The following is a 15,127-nucleotide window of genomic DNA, read 5'->3' as shown; positions in this document are numbered from 1 at the left end:
TTTGTCTTTTGACATCTAGAAAATTCAACTCTGGTCCTCACTCTATTCATCACATCATCATCGATACAACATTTAAGATACAAAGAAGTATGGCGATGGCTTATCTCAAATATTTTACAAACACACCAGATTTACTCTAGTTAACAATATTAATATGTTCAAACAAATTAACGTTAATCCTGTGCGTGTAATCCTTTGTTGTCTATCGTATTTCACCTCCTGATCTATCTCAACTAGAAATATAGGCTGGGGATTGAAGAAGGCGAAGGAATCATCAACTGGAAGAGGAAGCTAGAACTTACAAAGTTGTAATAACGAAAAGATATTCCGCCCGATGCCAACTTTCTCTCTAGGTGGTTCCCATTGGATAAATGACGAATCTATCTGGATTCTGGACCTCCATTGTCAAAAGAAGGTCCTGCTGAAATTTTCTCTGAGTCAACCCCCTACCCTAAAGCATGCGTTGATAGAGAGAGGGGGGAGCACTTTAATTACGGCAAGCTTGAAGACAAAAATAGATGCCTCCCTTACTCCACAATACGAATACGATGAGTAAGGAGTAAAGATCTTAATTATGATCTTGTCTCTCCACTTCCACGCATCTTAGCCCCTGCGTCGTAAGGTTCCCTATTCTTCATCGTCTTTAAGAACCTATACTTTCAACTTTAATTTCAATCCCCGAGTACGTTGCTGTGTCTTCTGCATTACAGTCTGTTTCCTTCGATCCCTGGACGCATTTAGGATTATCTTCTGATTCGAAGCTGTTGGAATTCCAGTACGGAGTTGCAGATGTTACTATAGTCAACGTTTGATGCAAGTAAAGGAGAGTAAAAGGAATAGACAAATCCTTGTTAACATATTTCAACATCAAACACTAAGGTGGACAATCTCAGAATCACAATAACCTTGTGGTTAGAACATTACGTATGCTTGAATGTTCCTCCAAGTCAAAGGCCATAACACGAAGAAAGGCCTAGTCCCATGCATGAATGATCATGATTTTGTCATCTTGCTTCAGTAAGGCATATATACTTCTAATGCCACTATATATCCCCATGTGTCAGGGTATGGTTTTCTCGGTCAAATTCTCGCGTGGGACAACAGAAGAAGAGAACGTGCGAGACAGATCAAATCACCATATGATTCTCGATGCGTTTGGGTTACTCTCTGTATTATTAACAGGAGTTTGCTCAACCCTAGCTATCACACAGACAAGGAAATGCACAAACAAGACAATTTAATTTAGACTCAGCAGCAACCATGAAAGGCATATTAAAGCCACGTGGGATGGCAAGAGTCAGAGAAAGCAGCGAGAGAAGATATTCGAATTGAAAGAATGGACCCTGTCATATGGAATATGGATCGTAACGAATGTTCAAAGTCAGCTGCTAATGATACAAGCCCAACGATCAGGTAAAAAGGGAAGGGAAAAGGTATAATAAAAATCGGGTAGAGAGGAACAAAAGGACAAATCCATAATATAATGCGGTATAATACCCAGAGAGGAATCGCTGGTACATGCAACTTGGAGCGATTCTGCCATCTTCCACTTCTTATAAATACCACTCCCCCTCCTTTCCTTAACCTCAAGTCCTCTCTTTAAGATATCTACGCCTTTCCTGAGCAGTATAGATTTCATAGCAAACAAACAAACATGGACAGCAGAATCGACCACGGGGAAACTCACAGGTTCGTTCTCTCACTCGATCTAATGCGGAAATGCCCTTGCATGCCGCACAATACACATACACAGAGTTAGCACATATCAGATAAATCATCATAAATAGTAATTATAGTATTTAGGCACTAGTAACAGAGAATTAATTGGGACAGGAACAAGTGTGCGGCATGCTTTAGGCAGTTCAACAAGTTGGAGCACTTAGTGGAGCACATGAGGATCTCATATCATTCGGTTCACGAACCCACCTGCGGCATTTGCGGGAAACACTGCAGATCATTTGAGTCTCTAAGGGAACACCTTATCGGTAATCTTCTTCAATTCTCTATTTTTCTAGCCAAACTGTGTATCATTCAAGAAAATATCTAGATTGTGAGACAAAAAATTTCCGCTATTCCAGGTCCATTGCCAAAACAGGAATGCAGAGATATTTTTGCCAACCGAGGATGCAAGTTTTGCTTAAAGGTCCTTGACAGCCCCTACGCTCGAAGGATCCACCAAGAAAGATGCCAACTTTCTGCAAACACTGTACCAATCCCTCACTTAGCATAACTGCAGAATTTGCAATATGTTCTTCCTCGGTGCTGACTGTTTGTGCAAATTCTTCCACCCTTTGTAGGGACTAATTGGACGCTTTTCAAACCTGGGTATTCGTGATAATTTGACTATTGGAAGAGGGCCACAGGTAGTTGCACTTGCTTGCAAAATGGTCGGAGGTGGCAGTGATGGCTCACTGGATCTCTGTGCAAGAGTCTGCATAATTGATGAACAAGAAAACATCATATTCCATTCTTACGTGAAGCCCCCAATTCCTGTCACAAACTACAGGTTCGACACACAGTTGAAATCTCTAATCATATATATACTTACAGCGGATGCGCTAAACTAGGCCGCTAAAACTTTTGACAGGTATGAGAAAACAGGTATTCGACCAGAATACCTGAGGGATGCAATGACGACGAGGCAAGTGCAGAGGAAGATTCAGGACTTCCTCTGCAACGGGGAACCCTTGTGGAAGGTCCGACCAAAATGTGGGAGAGCCAGGATTCTAGTAGGCCATGGGTTAGATCATGACCTGGAGTCTTTGCAAGTGGAATATCGAGCAGAAATGATCAGGTAGTAAATACTAAAATTATTTGAGGACATATGCTCTAGTAATTGTTAAATAATACCGAAAAATTTTAAATTCATATTGACCAAATGTTCTGTGTCATCATCAGGGACACAGAAAAATACCCTCCATTGATGAAGACGAGCAAGCTGAGCAACTCACTCAAGTATTTGACACAAGCATATCTGGGGCAAGTATCTTTAATAAAAGAGAAAACTTTTTGATTCCCCCTTGTGTGTGAAGAGAACGAAGCTAATTAGCTTGAGTTTAAATATGTGCAGGTATGACATTCAGACAGGGATACAGGATCCGTATGAGGATTGCGTGGCAACGATGAGGCTGTACATGAGGATGAGATCCCAACCACACAAAAAGGAGGAGCGCCCTTTGGCTTCAGATCCTCAAAATAAGAATAACTTTGCTTCGTGGAGGCAAAGAGAGCTGGAAAGAATGACCCCAGAACAAATGCTGGCAATCTCCAGGTCTGACTATTACTGCTGGTGCCTCGACTCCGTCTAGTTCTGCTTCCAAACAAGATCTCAATTATGCTCGTGCACATCAGATGATCATCGCTCTCAACTATTATTATACATTCTATTTCTATTAGCTAGGGAATAAAATAAAATGAAAAAAAAATAGTCAAGCAAAGAAGAGCCCTCAATCCCACTGGGCATTAAGAAGTTTTAGTTAGTAATCTTCATCAGATATCATGGGACTTATGGAGCAGCTTGCACTGCACGGATATGGGATACTAGGTTTCATAGTATGAACTACGCTACATGGAATATGTAAGACAAATCAATAAACAATATATATATAGCAGTATGATTTGATTATTTATTTAATGAGGCACTTCATGTTTACTGCTCGTTGATTGTGCTTGGATTCCATGCATATAAAATATCTTATCTGGATGATGTAAGTGTGCGAATTAATGAGCACTGATATACATACACTCGTTAACCAAAACAAAAGGACCCATGATTTAATTTTTAAACCCCTTTGTTTAATTTCGTCGTATTTTCAGCTGACCACTTTGATTATGAATTTGACTTGAGATTTTGCTCCTCCTCAGTCATCACATGGTGCATTGTCAATTTTTCAAACATGAACTAATGAGGGAAAGATGAGGCTTATAATAGTGTTAAACGTGGACTGTGGAATGCGATTTGAATAGTGTAGTCTAAAATTTAAATTCTTATGATGTAGGAAAAATTGAGAAATATTATCTTCATGAGAATCTCACTGTCTGGGAAGTGGGAACAACAATCGATAGGTAAAAATATTGCAAGTCTGAAAAAGTAATACAGAAATTTCTCACCGTTAAGACATTTAACGACGATAAAATTTCTCACCGCAAGGATATTGTATCCTAAAACAATTGGTGATCAAGATTTTTGAAAATGTCTTATTGGGAAGTTTGATTACCACGGGCCGTCATGCCTTCCAATATTTTACGTTAGCACTCGGCAGTGAATTCGAATTGCTATAAACTACTATCTTCTAGTACTTAATATAAAAGTTTGTTTAAATTTTATTTTGATCTTAAATATAAAATTTTAATTCATTTTATCTTTTATATTTATCTATTTTTTCTCAAAGTAGTCCTTGTAATAATGGTAGTTTTAACCAATATACTTGATTAACAAGGATATTTTAGAAAATATAACATATATTTATTATAAATAACGAACTTAACTAATTTCATTAATTTACTTAAATTAGTCAGTTAGCTCTTATATTAAGGACCGAAAGTAGTATAAATCTCCAGTTATAGATATAAGAGTTATGTAACTAATTTTAGGATATTAAAAAAGTTAGTTAAACTAGATATTTGTAATAAATGTATGTTAGCTTTTCTAAATTACAAACTAACACTCTCTAATAATGTGTATTGATACTATCTCTTGGTGGAAACCCTTACAATCAATAGAGATACTTTGAAGAAAACATTACAATTTGAGAGACAAAATGAATCGAGGTATTATATTTAGCAACAAATTTAACTCCAAATTAGATATTATATCATGGATCAGATGTAGTGTTATTTATGCATACACTTGTGTGCATAAATGATTTTAAATAAATAATTATTATTGAAAAAAGAATATGATTAAGAGGTGATAAAAAGGATGAATTATTCTAAAAAAATAAGTTCATAAATTAATTACTGGGAAAGCTCTGAAATTTACTAGTCTCGGTTTGACAGTGGAACCATGAGTATTTACCATTTAAATTTATAACTAAAAAGAAATTTAACATTATTTACCATTTAGACGACACAATAAATTTACCTGCGAATCAACGAATATTTAGTTCTCGTGGTTATTTGAAAAAAAAAATTCGTGGATCTGATCCTTGAACATAATATAATTCCCCGTAAAATATTTGGATGTCAAAAATGAATTCTTTAATCACAAAACAACAACCAGAGAGTCTTTAAAACTAAAAACAAAGGATCTAAACAAAATAACTAACCAACCAGCCAAATGCAAATTTAGCCTCCATGCATCTAATTTTGATCATTGCTCTGTCGACGAGGTTCCTTCATTAAAGCTCAAAAGACCACAGCCATGAACAGGTGTCCACCGGTGGGGTGCCAGGGCACCGTTGGACGCTGCAACAGCTCTACTTTACCTACTAACCTGAGTATTATGAACTTGAAAGGATTGAAAAAATTATTTTTAATATTTTTTTAAAATGAAGAAAGATATTCTGCGGGGATATTGGGATCGGAGGCTGGAGCTGGGAGAGTGCCCAAATGAGGAATCCGATATGGGCCTCCCCACGGTCAAAAAGGTCTTTTCTGACAAATTCTCATTCCATGTACGTGTTCCAATCCCAAGTCAACGTCTGGGCATAGAAATTAAAGTTGCACTTGCCCCTCCAATCACAGCCTCCTAAGTTCCAATGTACCCCCATCATTATCAAGTTCAAGTACCTTATCTCCATATTCCCAAATCCCAAACACTTTCCCCGCTCATTGTTATTAAACCCTCCATTGTTCATTCATTTATTTTCAACCTGCAACTTGCGCGGTCGCCTCCACTGCCCCGTTCTGTTTCCTTTTCCCTGTGCCACTTTAGTTTAGGATTCCTCTTATCTCAATCCCAGCGGAATTCCCATGCATATATACTTCCACGTGTTGGTGCACTTCAGGAAAAGCAAGAAAAGCCTTACATTTTGTTTTTGGAGAAAATGTTGAGTTAATTTTTTAAAACATATTTCTTTAATTATTCGTATTAAAAACTACACAGTTGATAGAAATCTCCCCTTAATATGAGTGAAGAGATGAAAGGATAGAGTCAGAATTAGAATATATGGAGGGAATGTGCAGAGATCGCAGCATAGGAATGTTGAAAGCGAGCATCAAATTATCTGCGGTAAAAACACAGAAGCATGGTTCCACGGCCAAATGTAGTACTCTCAGTCGTTACGCCAATCGTCTGTTGACTCAACTCGGACCGCTTCCTTTATTCTTTTAATAGGCGCAGATAAACTCTCCTATCTTGTTGTCGACATTTTCAGACACTGAAATATGTGGGTACTTCTCTGAACAACAATTCAAACCCTAGTCTCTTCTGCGGTTCTGCTGGATCCAACCTTTAGCCTTTCTTGTTGTTCCACAAATACCAAAAAAAAACTCGGAAAAGACCACGTGTTAGAACCTAATTACTACTCTCTCCGCTCCTATTTATAAGCTTCAAATTGGGAAGGAGGTGTGATCTGTTTTATAAGTTTTAATTTGATGTTTGTCTTAATATGTAATGTACTTTTTCTAATTTTATCCTTAATTGTTCATTCTCTCTCTTTTACCATAATCTATGTTATCACATTTTTTCACACATTTTTTTTTCTCATTTATTGTTAAGACACATATAGAAACAAAAATATATTTACAACCTATTTATTATTTTTAACTAATTTTAACTAATTGTTTGTTATTCGTGAATTAACTATTTCAAACTTATAATATTGATCGGAGGAAGGACTAACATGCAACAAAATCTGAAAGTAAATTCAATCAGTTCGACTTTCAAATAAATCTTTTTTCCTTTTACCTTTTATTTAATGCTATCTCCAGTCGTTAATATAAGACCTCGTTTGATTTTTATTTTGATCCTAAATATAAGACTCTAATGAGTTTATTCTTTTTTTGTTTAATATAATCCTTCTAATAATGGTAGTTTTAGCTAATAAACTTAATTAACAAGGATATTTTAGGAAAGATAATATTTATTTATTACAAATAACTAACTTAACTTATTTTTTTAATTTACTCATATTAGTTAACTAACTCTTATATTTAGGATAAGAGGTAGTATAATTCATGAGAGAAGTCGATCCTCTTGCTTCTCCGAGACGATATCCACCAAAGGAACGTATTAATTCAATTGTAGTTTAAAGTTAAAACGTTTAAATATTCCCACAGAGAAACGGGGGCCTTTACTATAGCCGAGCATATGAGGTGTCAAAAGCCAAACAATTAATTATATAATCATTAATAATTAATTATTATCGATGCTTTCAGATCTGAACGGATCGAACTGTCGTAAAATTGAGTTTTGACCGAGTAAAGACTAAAGACTGACACCATTATAAAACTGAAACCAGGGAGCTCATTTAAATATTTGCTAAAATAACCAAATACGCTGCAAAAAAAAAAAAAGGGAAAGCCCCATAATAACCATATTTTAATACAAGAATACCCATGCTTATTAACGTAAACATGACAGGTGGCATTTGGTTTAGGGTTTAAACCATTGACTATTTATTACTTTTTTTATTGAGTTATTATTTATTACTACTTACCGCCTCACTTTGAGACGATAGCGAGAAGAAAAGAATTCTTTTTATAGCTAACCATATGAATGATGTTCTGACCAGAAAAAAACACCCCTATGAATGATGGAAATCAATGAGCTGTACAATTTTTTTAAAAAAAAAAATACACCAGAAAGAATATTTTCAAAAAATTCCAGATTTTTTTAAGAAAAAATCTGCGTAAAGGAGTTTTCAACCTTTAACCCTGAGATTCGCTATGTTCTTGATCACTCAGAGAAGTCCTGTTTGATATAAAACATTAAAAATAAGAGATAGATATTAGAATTATCATTGAAAAAAATTATTAAAATGGTATTTAACATCAGTAATTACTTATTATATGGGATTAGGTAAACTCATAGAGATGGGATTGAAAAATACCACTTCCCCTTATAGTATACTCTGATCTCACATATATGAGTGTAGCTAATCCTATATAACAAGTAATCTCTCATGCTAAATATTTTTTTAATAAATTTCTCAATCTCAATCTCAATCCCAGTATGTATTCCTAATTTTCAATGTTTCTTACTAAATGAAACCAAACCAAAAGGATTAAGGAGAACTCGATCGTCGTTAAGTTGAGATATCGGAGAGTTTAGATCAAACTTGAGAACCTCACTTGATTTCACTTATTCAGGTACACCCAAGCTTATATGGTGTGGGAAACAAGGCCATGGAAAGAGAAATGAGAGAGAGTCGAATATTATTTGAATGAGTCCGCAACTCCGCATAAGAGCGCAGGCGCATTCCCAAACGGCGCGTTTGGGGGATGGATCCCCCCTCTTTCTTTCTTTTTTTTTTTTTTAATAATTTTATTTGTTGTTTTATTTAAGTTAAGTTGTATATAGTCTTTTAAAATATTTCTTAGCAGCATTCAGTTTTTTAAATCAATTAATATTTAATATATCTAATATCTTAAAATTTTTTTACAGTAAGACCCAGTATTTCAAATTAATTAATTAATATTTAGTGCCTTCAGTATTTTAAAATATTTTTCAATAATACTTAGTATCTGAGTTAATTAGTTTTCAGTATATTAGCATCCTAAAAATTTTTTTTAGTATCATATAGTTTTATAAATTAATTATTTTTTAAGTGTATCCAATACTCTGAAATACTTTTATAGTATGACCTAGTATCCCAAGTTAATTAATTTTTAATACATCTAGCGTCATGAACTATTTTCTAGGTAACACCCACTATCCCAAATTAATGATTTTTTACTGCATACAATATCCTCAGGTATTTTTCTGTAATATCCGATATCATAAATTAATTTTTAACGTATTCAACACCCTAAAGTATCTTTCTAATAATACTGACTAATTAAAAATACTCTAATAAAAGAAGTTAATTAATATAGGATATCTGGTGTTATTAAAAAATATTTCAAGATGATAAATTCACTTAAAAATAATTAATTTAAGATATTGATTAAAAATGCTCTAATATACAAGAAGTAAGTTAATTTAGGATATCGGGTGTTACTGAAAAATATTTCAATATGATAAATTCAATTAAAAAATAATTGATTTAAGATATTAAGTGTTACTAAAAAAAGTATTTCGGAATACTTAATGCACTAAAATTTAGCTAATGTAAAATACTGAATGGTACTGCAACGATATTTAGAATGCTAAGTACAAGTTAAGTAAAATACTGAATGGTAATGCAACGATATTTAGAATGCTAAGTACAAGTTAACTCAAATAAATTAAAAAAATTATCTAGAAAACAAAAAACAAAAGAAGAGAGAGGAGGGGGTGGGCATCCGCATCTCATCCCAAAACGACAGTGTTTAGGGGATGAGCGTGCCTAGTGCTCAGAGATTCGCCGAGCACGGCACGCGGTTTCCATTTGAATCGACAAAACAGAGTGAGATACAGGGCCAAATTCAACACTGCCTTCCCCTATCCTATATTTTATCGTAATGGGATGCGGAAGTTTTTTTTTCCCCTTCATGAAGCACCAATGTCATGCTACATTTGCACAAGATCTTCCGATTCTAAATATAATATCTTTATGCAAGTGTGTAAGAGTTTTATATTTAGAATCGGAAAAGTATTATTTAAATAAAGAGGACTTGGACCCGTTCTTTCTTACACATATATATTACGACCAACAATCATTCTGCTTCGAGTTTAGCGACCCATGCATGGTGAGTATCTAAACATGTATACAGCTGAAAAGTGAATCACGAAGCCCCAAGACCTCTTCTTCTCAGATCTTGACTCGGCAAATCACACCCCAGCACAGTGACAAAATCGCATAACTTTGTCAAATTCAGTTATTCCATTGAAGATGTCACATTCACCGAGCAATCATATAAAGGCAGTTGACGGATGGCATTAACCTAACGTAACCGCTGGTCAAAAAAAACCTAACGTAACAGTATCATACCAAGATAAAACCGCTTATACAGATACAATGTTTCAGCCATGATGTACATATAGAGATGCTGAGTAACATCCACAGCAACTACATCATGAGCATATTTATTACCGAATTGCATCGTCTCCCTCGAACAAAAGGGCAACATATTCCACAATCTGGGGAGTGATGGACCGGAGTTCAGGGGATAGGGTAGACCACTACCTTTCCTGTGGCTCTATTGGTTTCTAGGTAGGCAAATGCTTCCTTTGTCTGGGAAAATGGAAACGGACTCTTAGGATCCAGTATGGACTTCACCTTCCCATTCTCAACGTGAGGTCTTAACTTTTCTAAATTAGACCCATCTGAAGTCAGTATAAATATGATTGCCGGTGGATTTCCGGGAGGTACTATTGTTACCACTTTGCCTCCTTCCTTAATAGCCTTCAATGCCCGTTCAGTCTCTCCTGCTCGTGATATTAAGAAAAATGTCTAATTCCTCGTCTATAAAGAATTTTACTATTTGTATAAATAGGCTCAAAATCTTACCTACTGTATCATAAACCACATCAAACTTTTCTGGTAGATCCTCATATTTGTCCTTTGTGTAGTCAATACGCAAATCAGCACCCAAGTTCCTCAACAACTCCAATTTTCCAGTGCTAGAAGTCGCTGCTATTTTCGACGCACCATAAACATGCTTGGCGAGCTGTATCAAACAAAAAATATTATGAACATTTAGTTCTCAATCAGTAATCATCGTACTTACAACATTACATCGAAGTAACAGATAAATAAAATATTTCAATTATTCAGCACTGCACCATCTTGTTTAACATGTCGGCGTATCAACAAAAATGGTACCTGGATAACAAAGGTTCCAACTCCGCCAGCACCTCCCAGAACAAGGATGGATTTTCCGGCAGAAAAGCCAGCACGCTCGAGCCCCTCATAAGCAGTCTCCATGGCTAAAGGAAAGGCAGCAGCCTCAGGAAAGCTCAGATTTGGAGGTTTGTGGGCCAACAGTTTCTCTTCTACAGCGGTATACTCGGCCAGAGATCCAACCACCTTTGGGTGATCCAAAGCTTTCTCATTAATGTCACCATATACTTCATCCCCAACCTTAAATTTCTTCACTTCACTCCCAACTTTTACCACCACTCCAGCAACATCATATCCAGGAACACACTGCACACATCCACCACACCCACAGCAACGAAAAAAGGTGAAATCAATTTAGAAAAGTAAACAAACATATCAACGCATTGTTTTCAGGTTCTTGCCCACCCCCAAATTAAACTTCCCATCTATCTGCTAGGAAATCAACACAACGAGAGTAATAAAAATAAATAAATAAATAAATTGTTAACAAATGACGATCAAGCTGATTAACAAAATCGTAAAAGTGAGAATGGCCAGTCAGAAAATCACTTAAGAAGTGAGAGTTTGATGAAAACACAAATAAGAAAGAGGGGAAAGCTAAGAAAGGCTTACGGGTAAAAGAGAGTCAGTGTCCTTGAAAAAGCCAGCCATTCTCTTGTAATCAACGGGATTAAGGGAAGCGGCGGCGACTTTGAGGAGAACCTGGTCGTCCTTGAGGTGGGGTAAAGGAAAATTAGGGTCAAGGCGGAGAACATCAGAGGATTTACCATATTCAGAATAGACCCAGGCTTTCATGTGAGACGGTATGGCAGGAGTAGGAGCAGCAGCCATATGGATTCTATCTGAGAAGAATGGCGGTGAGGAGAGAAATGGCAGAGAATCAAACAGACCCTCTCTACAGGACGACTGAGGATTATCACCACAGAGACGGGGAGCAATGCAGATTCTAGACTGAAAATGAGTTGGTGAACGCTAGAAGCGCTCTCGGGTTATATTGTGCGATTCGAACACGCACGTTTTTCGCATTTTTGCTAAAATTCCTAATTATTTACACGTTATAAATATACACATGATGATTTCTTCCTATCATTGCAATGCGTAATATTCTCCATATTAAGTATTCACATGATTGAACGAACCTCCTGATTAACAACATATTTAAAGATTAGGTTATTAACAGGATACTATGACGTCGTGTGATTCATGTAACTAATTCTACCTAATGAAATAAGGCTTTATTGTTGTTATAACTATTCAAATGATTTCTAATACCCAATCTTTGACCTTTCTCTCTTGGTTATCGCCTACTTGTTTTAATTTTTAAACAAATCTTAAAATATATGTACATGTATAATTGCTTAGTACTCGCTGCTTCATCGTATGAAACCAATCAATTTTTAAATTTTACTGTTAGTTATCCAAAACATTCCAAATAAATCGATATACTTAATCATTAACATCAGCCACGCATCCTACGGGAGTTTACAATAGTTGTTAATGAAATTAAGTAAAAACCATGATTATGCTTTAATCATGGCAGAGCCTTCTCGCACACAAAGATAAAGCCAAAGATGGGTTTGGTGACGCACCATCGTCGGCATGTGGCCATGATGATTTCTGGACATAGCCCTCACTTGTGGGCCTGTGAAAATTTCAAATCACCTTTTCCTTTTATTAAACGTGCCTTGTTTCGTACGTTTTTTAATAAAATTTTCAACCCGCATTGATCAAATCATAAGACTTTTCACTATGTTGCTGGCCTTAGTTTCTCAAATTATATGATTTTAATTATTAAGATATATAGCCTTGTTGTTATACGTAATTATTTGTTTTGACATCATTTTCGATATTTACTCACCGGAGGTCAAAGAATACCTTATTCTAGAAAAAAAAATAGAAATAACATTTTTAATTTTAATAATTAATTCAACTAAAAATGCCTGCAGGATGTGCAGAAATATTCAATTTATGTAATAAAAAAAGAAATATTCAATTTACAAAACATACATATGTTCGGTGAGTTAGTGGGTAAATAATAAACTTGCAATGAAGAGTGGAAAACATTGTGGCCATTGATTTTATTTTAATAACTGAAGTTACCTTTTTACACGCACTAGTCACTAGATAAGAGATTGATAGATACTACCTCTAATACTAATTATAAGAGCTAGTTGACTTATTTGATGAGATTAAGAAAGTAAGTTGAATTAGTTATTTGTTATAAATAGGTGTTTGTCTTTCATAAAATATCCTTACTAATTAAGTGTATTGATTATAACTACTATTACTAGAAGGACTACTTTAGGGGAAAAAATGTATAAATATGAGAGACAAGTGGATTTGAGTCTTATATTAGGACAAAAATAAAAATCTAACAAGATTTTATATTAAAAACCGGAGGTAGTTGATTGGATTCGATGTTTTTTTTTTTAAATGCTGTTATTACAGTAATTGCTTCACGTGTATTAGTAAAAATGCCTTGCGCAGAAATATTCAATTTATAAAACATGCATATGTTAAACGAGTTAATTCTTAATGGATAGATAATAAAATAGCAATGAAAAGTTGAAAACATTCTGGCAGCTGATTTTATTTTAATACGATATATTAACCAAAGCGACCTTTTCTTTTGTTTTTATTTTTAATAAATGTACCTTTTCTATTTTATATTCTTACATGCACTCGATAAAGATCGACAGTTGATTGGATTCGATGTTAGTTGTTTTTTCAACACAGTAATTGCTGCGCTTGGGAATCACATCCAAGTGAGAACAAAAGAAAAGAAGAAAAAAAACTGGCATGGGCATGCATCGCATAAAAATTATATTTCATGATAAAAAAAAATCTCAATAATTCATAATGTTTATGTGTTGTTAGCAGTATAATTTATTTTCCAAAACTATGAAATACTTGTAGTTCATATGAATTTTAAAAAAAATAAATAGATCAATATACAAGATGTCATGTTCACCAGTAACAGTACAAAATCAGCCACCTTTTACAGGTACTATTTTAAAGGCACATTTTAGGGAAAATACTAGAAATAGATTTTTTTTTTCCTGACCATCAATAGAAGTAGATAGATAGTGCTCATCGGTGTTGATTGTATCTTTTAAAATTACTTACATTTGAAAATCTCATCAATTACCGTTTCTAAGATAAAATTCATAACATTAAATATGGATAAACTTATGAGTCTTTTTTATTTGCAAACAAATTTAATTAATGACTTTTTTTTTTATTAGGTTTGATGAGATAGTCAGGCATGCCATGCCTTATGAATCATGACAAGAATGGGAAAGAACAGGACATTGACAAACACAATTACGGGTGGAGTGGAACTGAAGGCCAAGATATTGTGACTAAGGCCCTGTTTGGATGACAAAGCAAACCATGGTTTGGAAGCTGAAACCATGGTTTGCACATGAAATCATCCAAACAGACAGGCATATAATCCGAAACGTGGTCCAGGCTGAAACCATGGTTTCCACCGGTGAAACCATGGTTTCACCAAAAGCAAGAAATTTTCGCTTCTGGCTCTAATAATTGAAGGCAACGGCTGACCCAAAAATACCCTCTGCAGCACTAGCCGACACTTTGGACTGGGGTTCTTCTCGCTCTGCTCCTGCCTTCATCAGAGGAAGCTCGCCTCTTTCTCTGCTCGCCGGTTCGCTCTTCTCGTGCGGTGGCTCCAGATCTCCGAGGCTGCGGCAAGACCGAAATCCCCTTGGAAATCAACAGCTACACATGCTTCCACCTCGTCGAGGACATCGTCGCCCTCATCGACTCTCTCAGCGTCAATAAAGTCTTCCTCGTCGGTCATGACTGGGGAGCCATCATTGGTTGGTACCTCTGCCTCTCTCGCCCTGAAAGGGTCAAAGCTTTTGTGTGTGCCTCAGTGTCCCCTTTGGAGTTGTTTGTAAGAGAGATCCCAAAGTCAAAACCGTAGAAAACTTTCTTTGGTTATACGGCCACAACTACTGTAGATTCCAGGTTTTAATTTCCTTCAACTTTTTCTACGTTATTGTATTTTTTTGGTTTTGTTTTAATTAATGCAGATTGTGACAGAAACCGGGGGAGATGGAGTGCCAAATGGCTGTAGCTGGGACTGACAATGTGGCGAAGAATATCCTCAAATCTGTTTTTTTTTTATTTTGTAAATGAAATATTCACATAGAAATATTCCACAAATCAGAGTAGATCTCAATAATAATATGACTTTAACATCTCTTAATTATTTTTTTATAAATATGTTTAAT

At 35.4% G+C, this 15,127-nt stretch overlaps 2 protein-coding genes and 1 pseudogene across 2 annotated transcripts; 2 read left to right on the top strand and 1 right to left on the bottom strand.

The window, feature by feature from the left end:
* The first annotated feature begins 1,603 nt into the window (after positions 1-1,603).
* Positions 1,604-3,629, top strand: LOC114728480 (RNA exonuclease 4-like). Its single transcript, XM_028915399.1, has 7 exons — positions 1,604-1,689; positions 1,834-1,985; positions 2,079-2,206; positions 2,298-2,506; positions 2,588-2,794; positions 2,899-2,979; positions 3,071-3,629. The coding sequence occupies exons 1-7, from the start codon at positions 1,655-1,657 to the stop codon at positions 3,306-3,308; spliced, it is 1,050 nt and encodes a 349-aa protein (XP_028771232.1). The 5' UTR covers positions 1,604-1,654; the 3' UTR covers positions 3,309-3,629.
* A 6,243-nt stretch (positions 3,630-9,872) lies between these two features.
* LOC114728417 (2-methylene-furan-3-one reductase-like) lies at positions 9,873-11,828 on the bottom strand. Its single transcript, XM_028915328.1, has 5 exons — positions 11,481-11,828; positions 10,851-11,174; positions 10,536-10,695; positions 9,997-10,453; positions 9,873-9,969 (listed from the first exon to the last, which is right to left on the bottom strand). The coding sequence occupies exons 1-4, from the start codon at positions 11,697-11,699 to the stop codon at positions 10,188-10,190; spliced, it is 969 nt and encodes a 322-aa protein (XP_028771161.1). The 5' UTR covers positions 11,700-11,828; the 3' UTR covers positions 9,873-9,969; positions 9,997-10,187.
* A 2,433-nt stretch (positions 11,829-14,261) lies between these two features.
* Positions 14,262-15,079, top strand: LOC114728432 (bifunctional epoxide hydrolase 2-like; annotated as a pseudogene).
* The last annotated feature ends 48 nt before the right edge of the window (positions 15,080-15,127 follow it).

The sequence above is a fragment of the Neltuma alba genome, unplaced genomic scaffold (genome assembly GCF_004799145.2).
Source record: "Neltuma alba isolate B1F8T4 unplaced genomic scaffold, ASM479914v2 tig00012535_pilon, whole genome shotgun sequence".
In the NCBI taxonomy this organism is placed as follows: Eukaryota; Viridiplantae; Streptophyta; class Magnoliopsida; order Fabales; family Fabaceae; genus Neltuma; species Neltuma alba.
The sequence above is the reverse complement of the archived record's forward strand: the minus strand, read 5'-3'. Positions and strand labels throughout refer to the sequence as shown.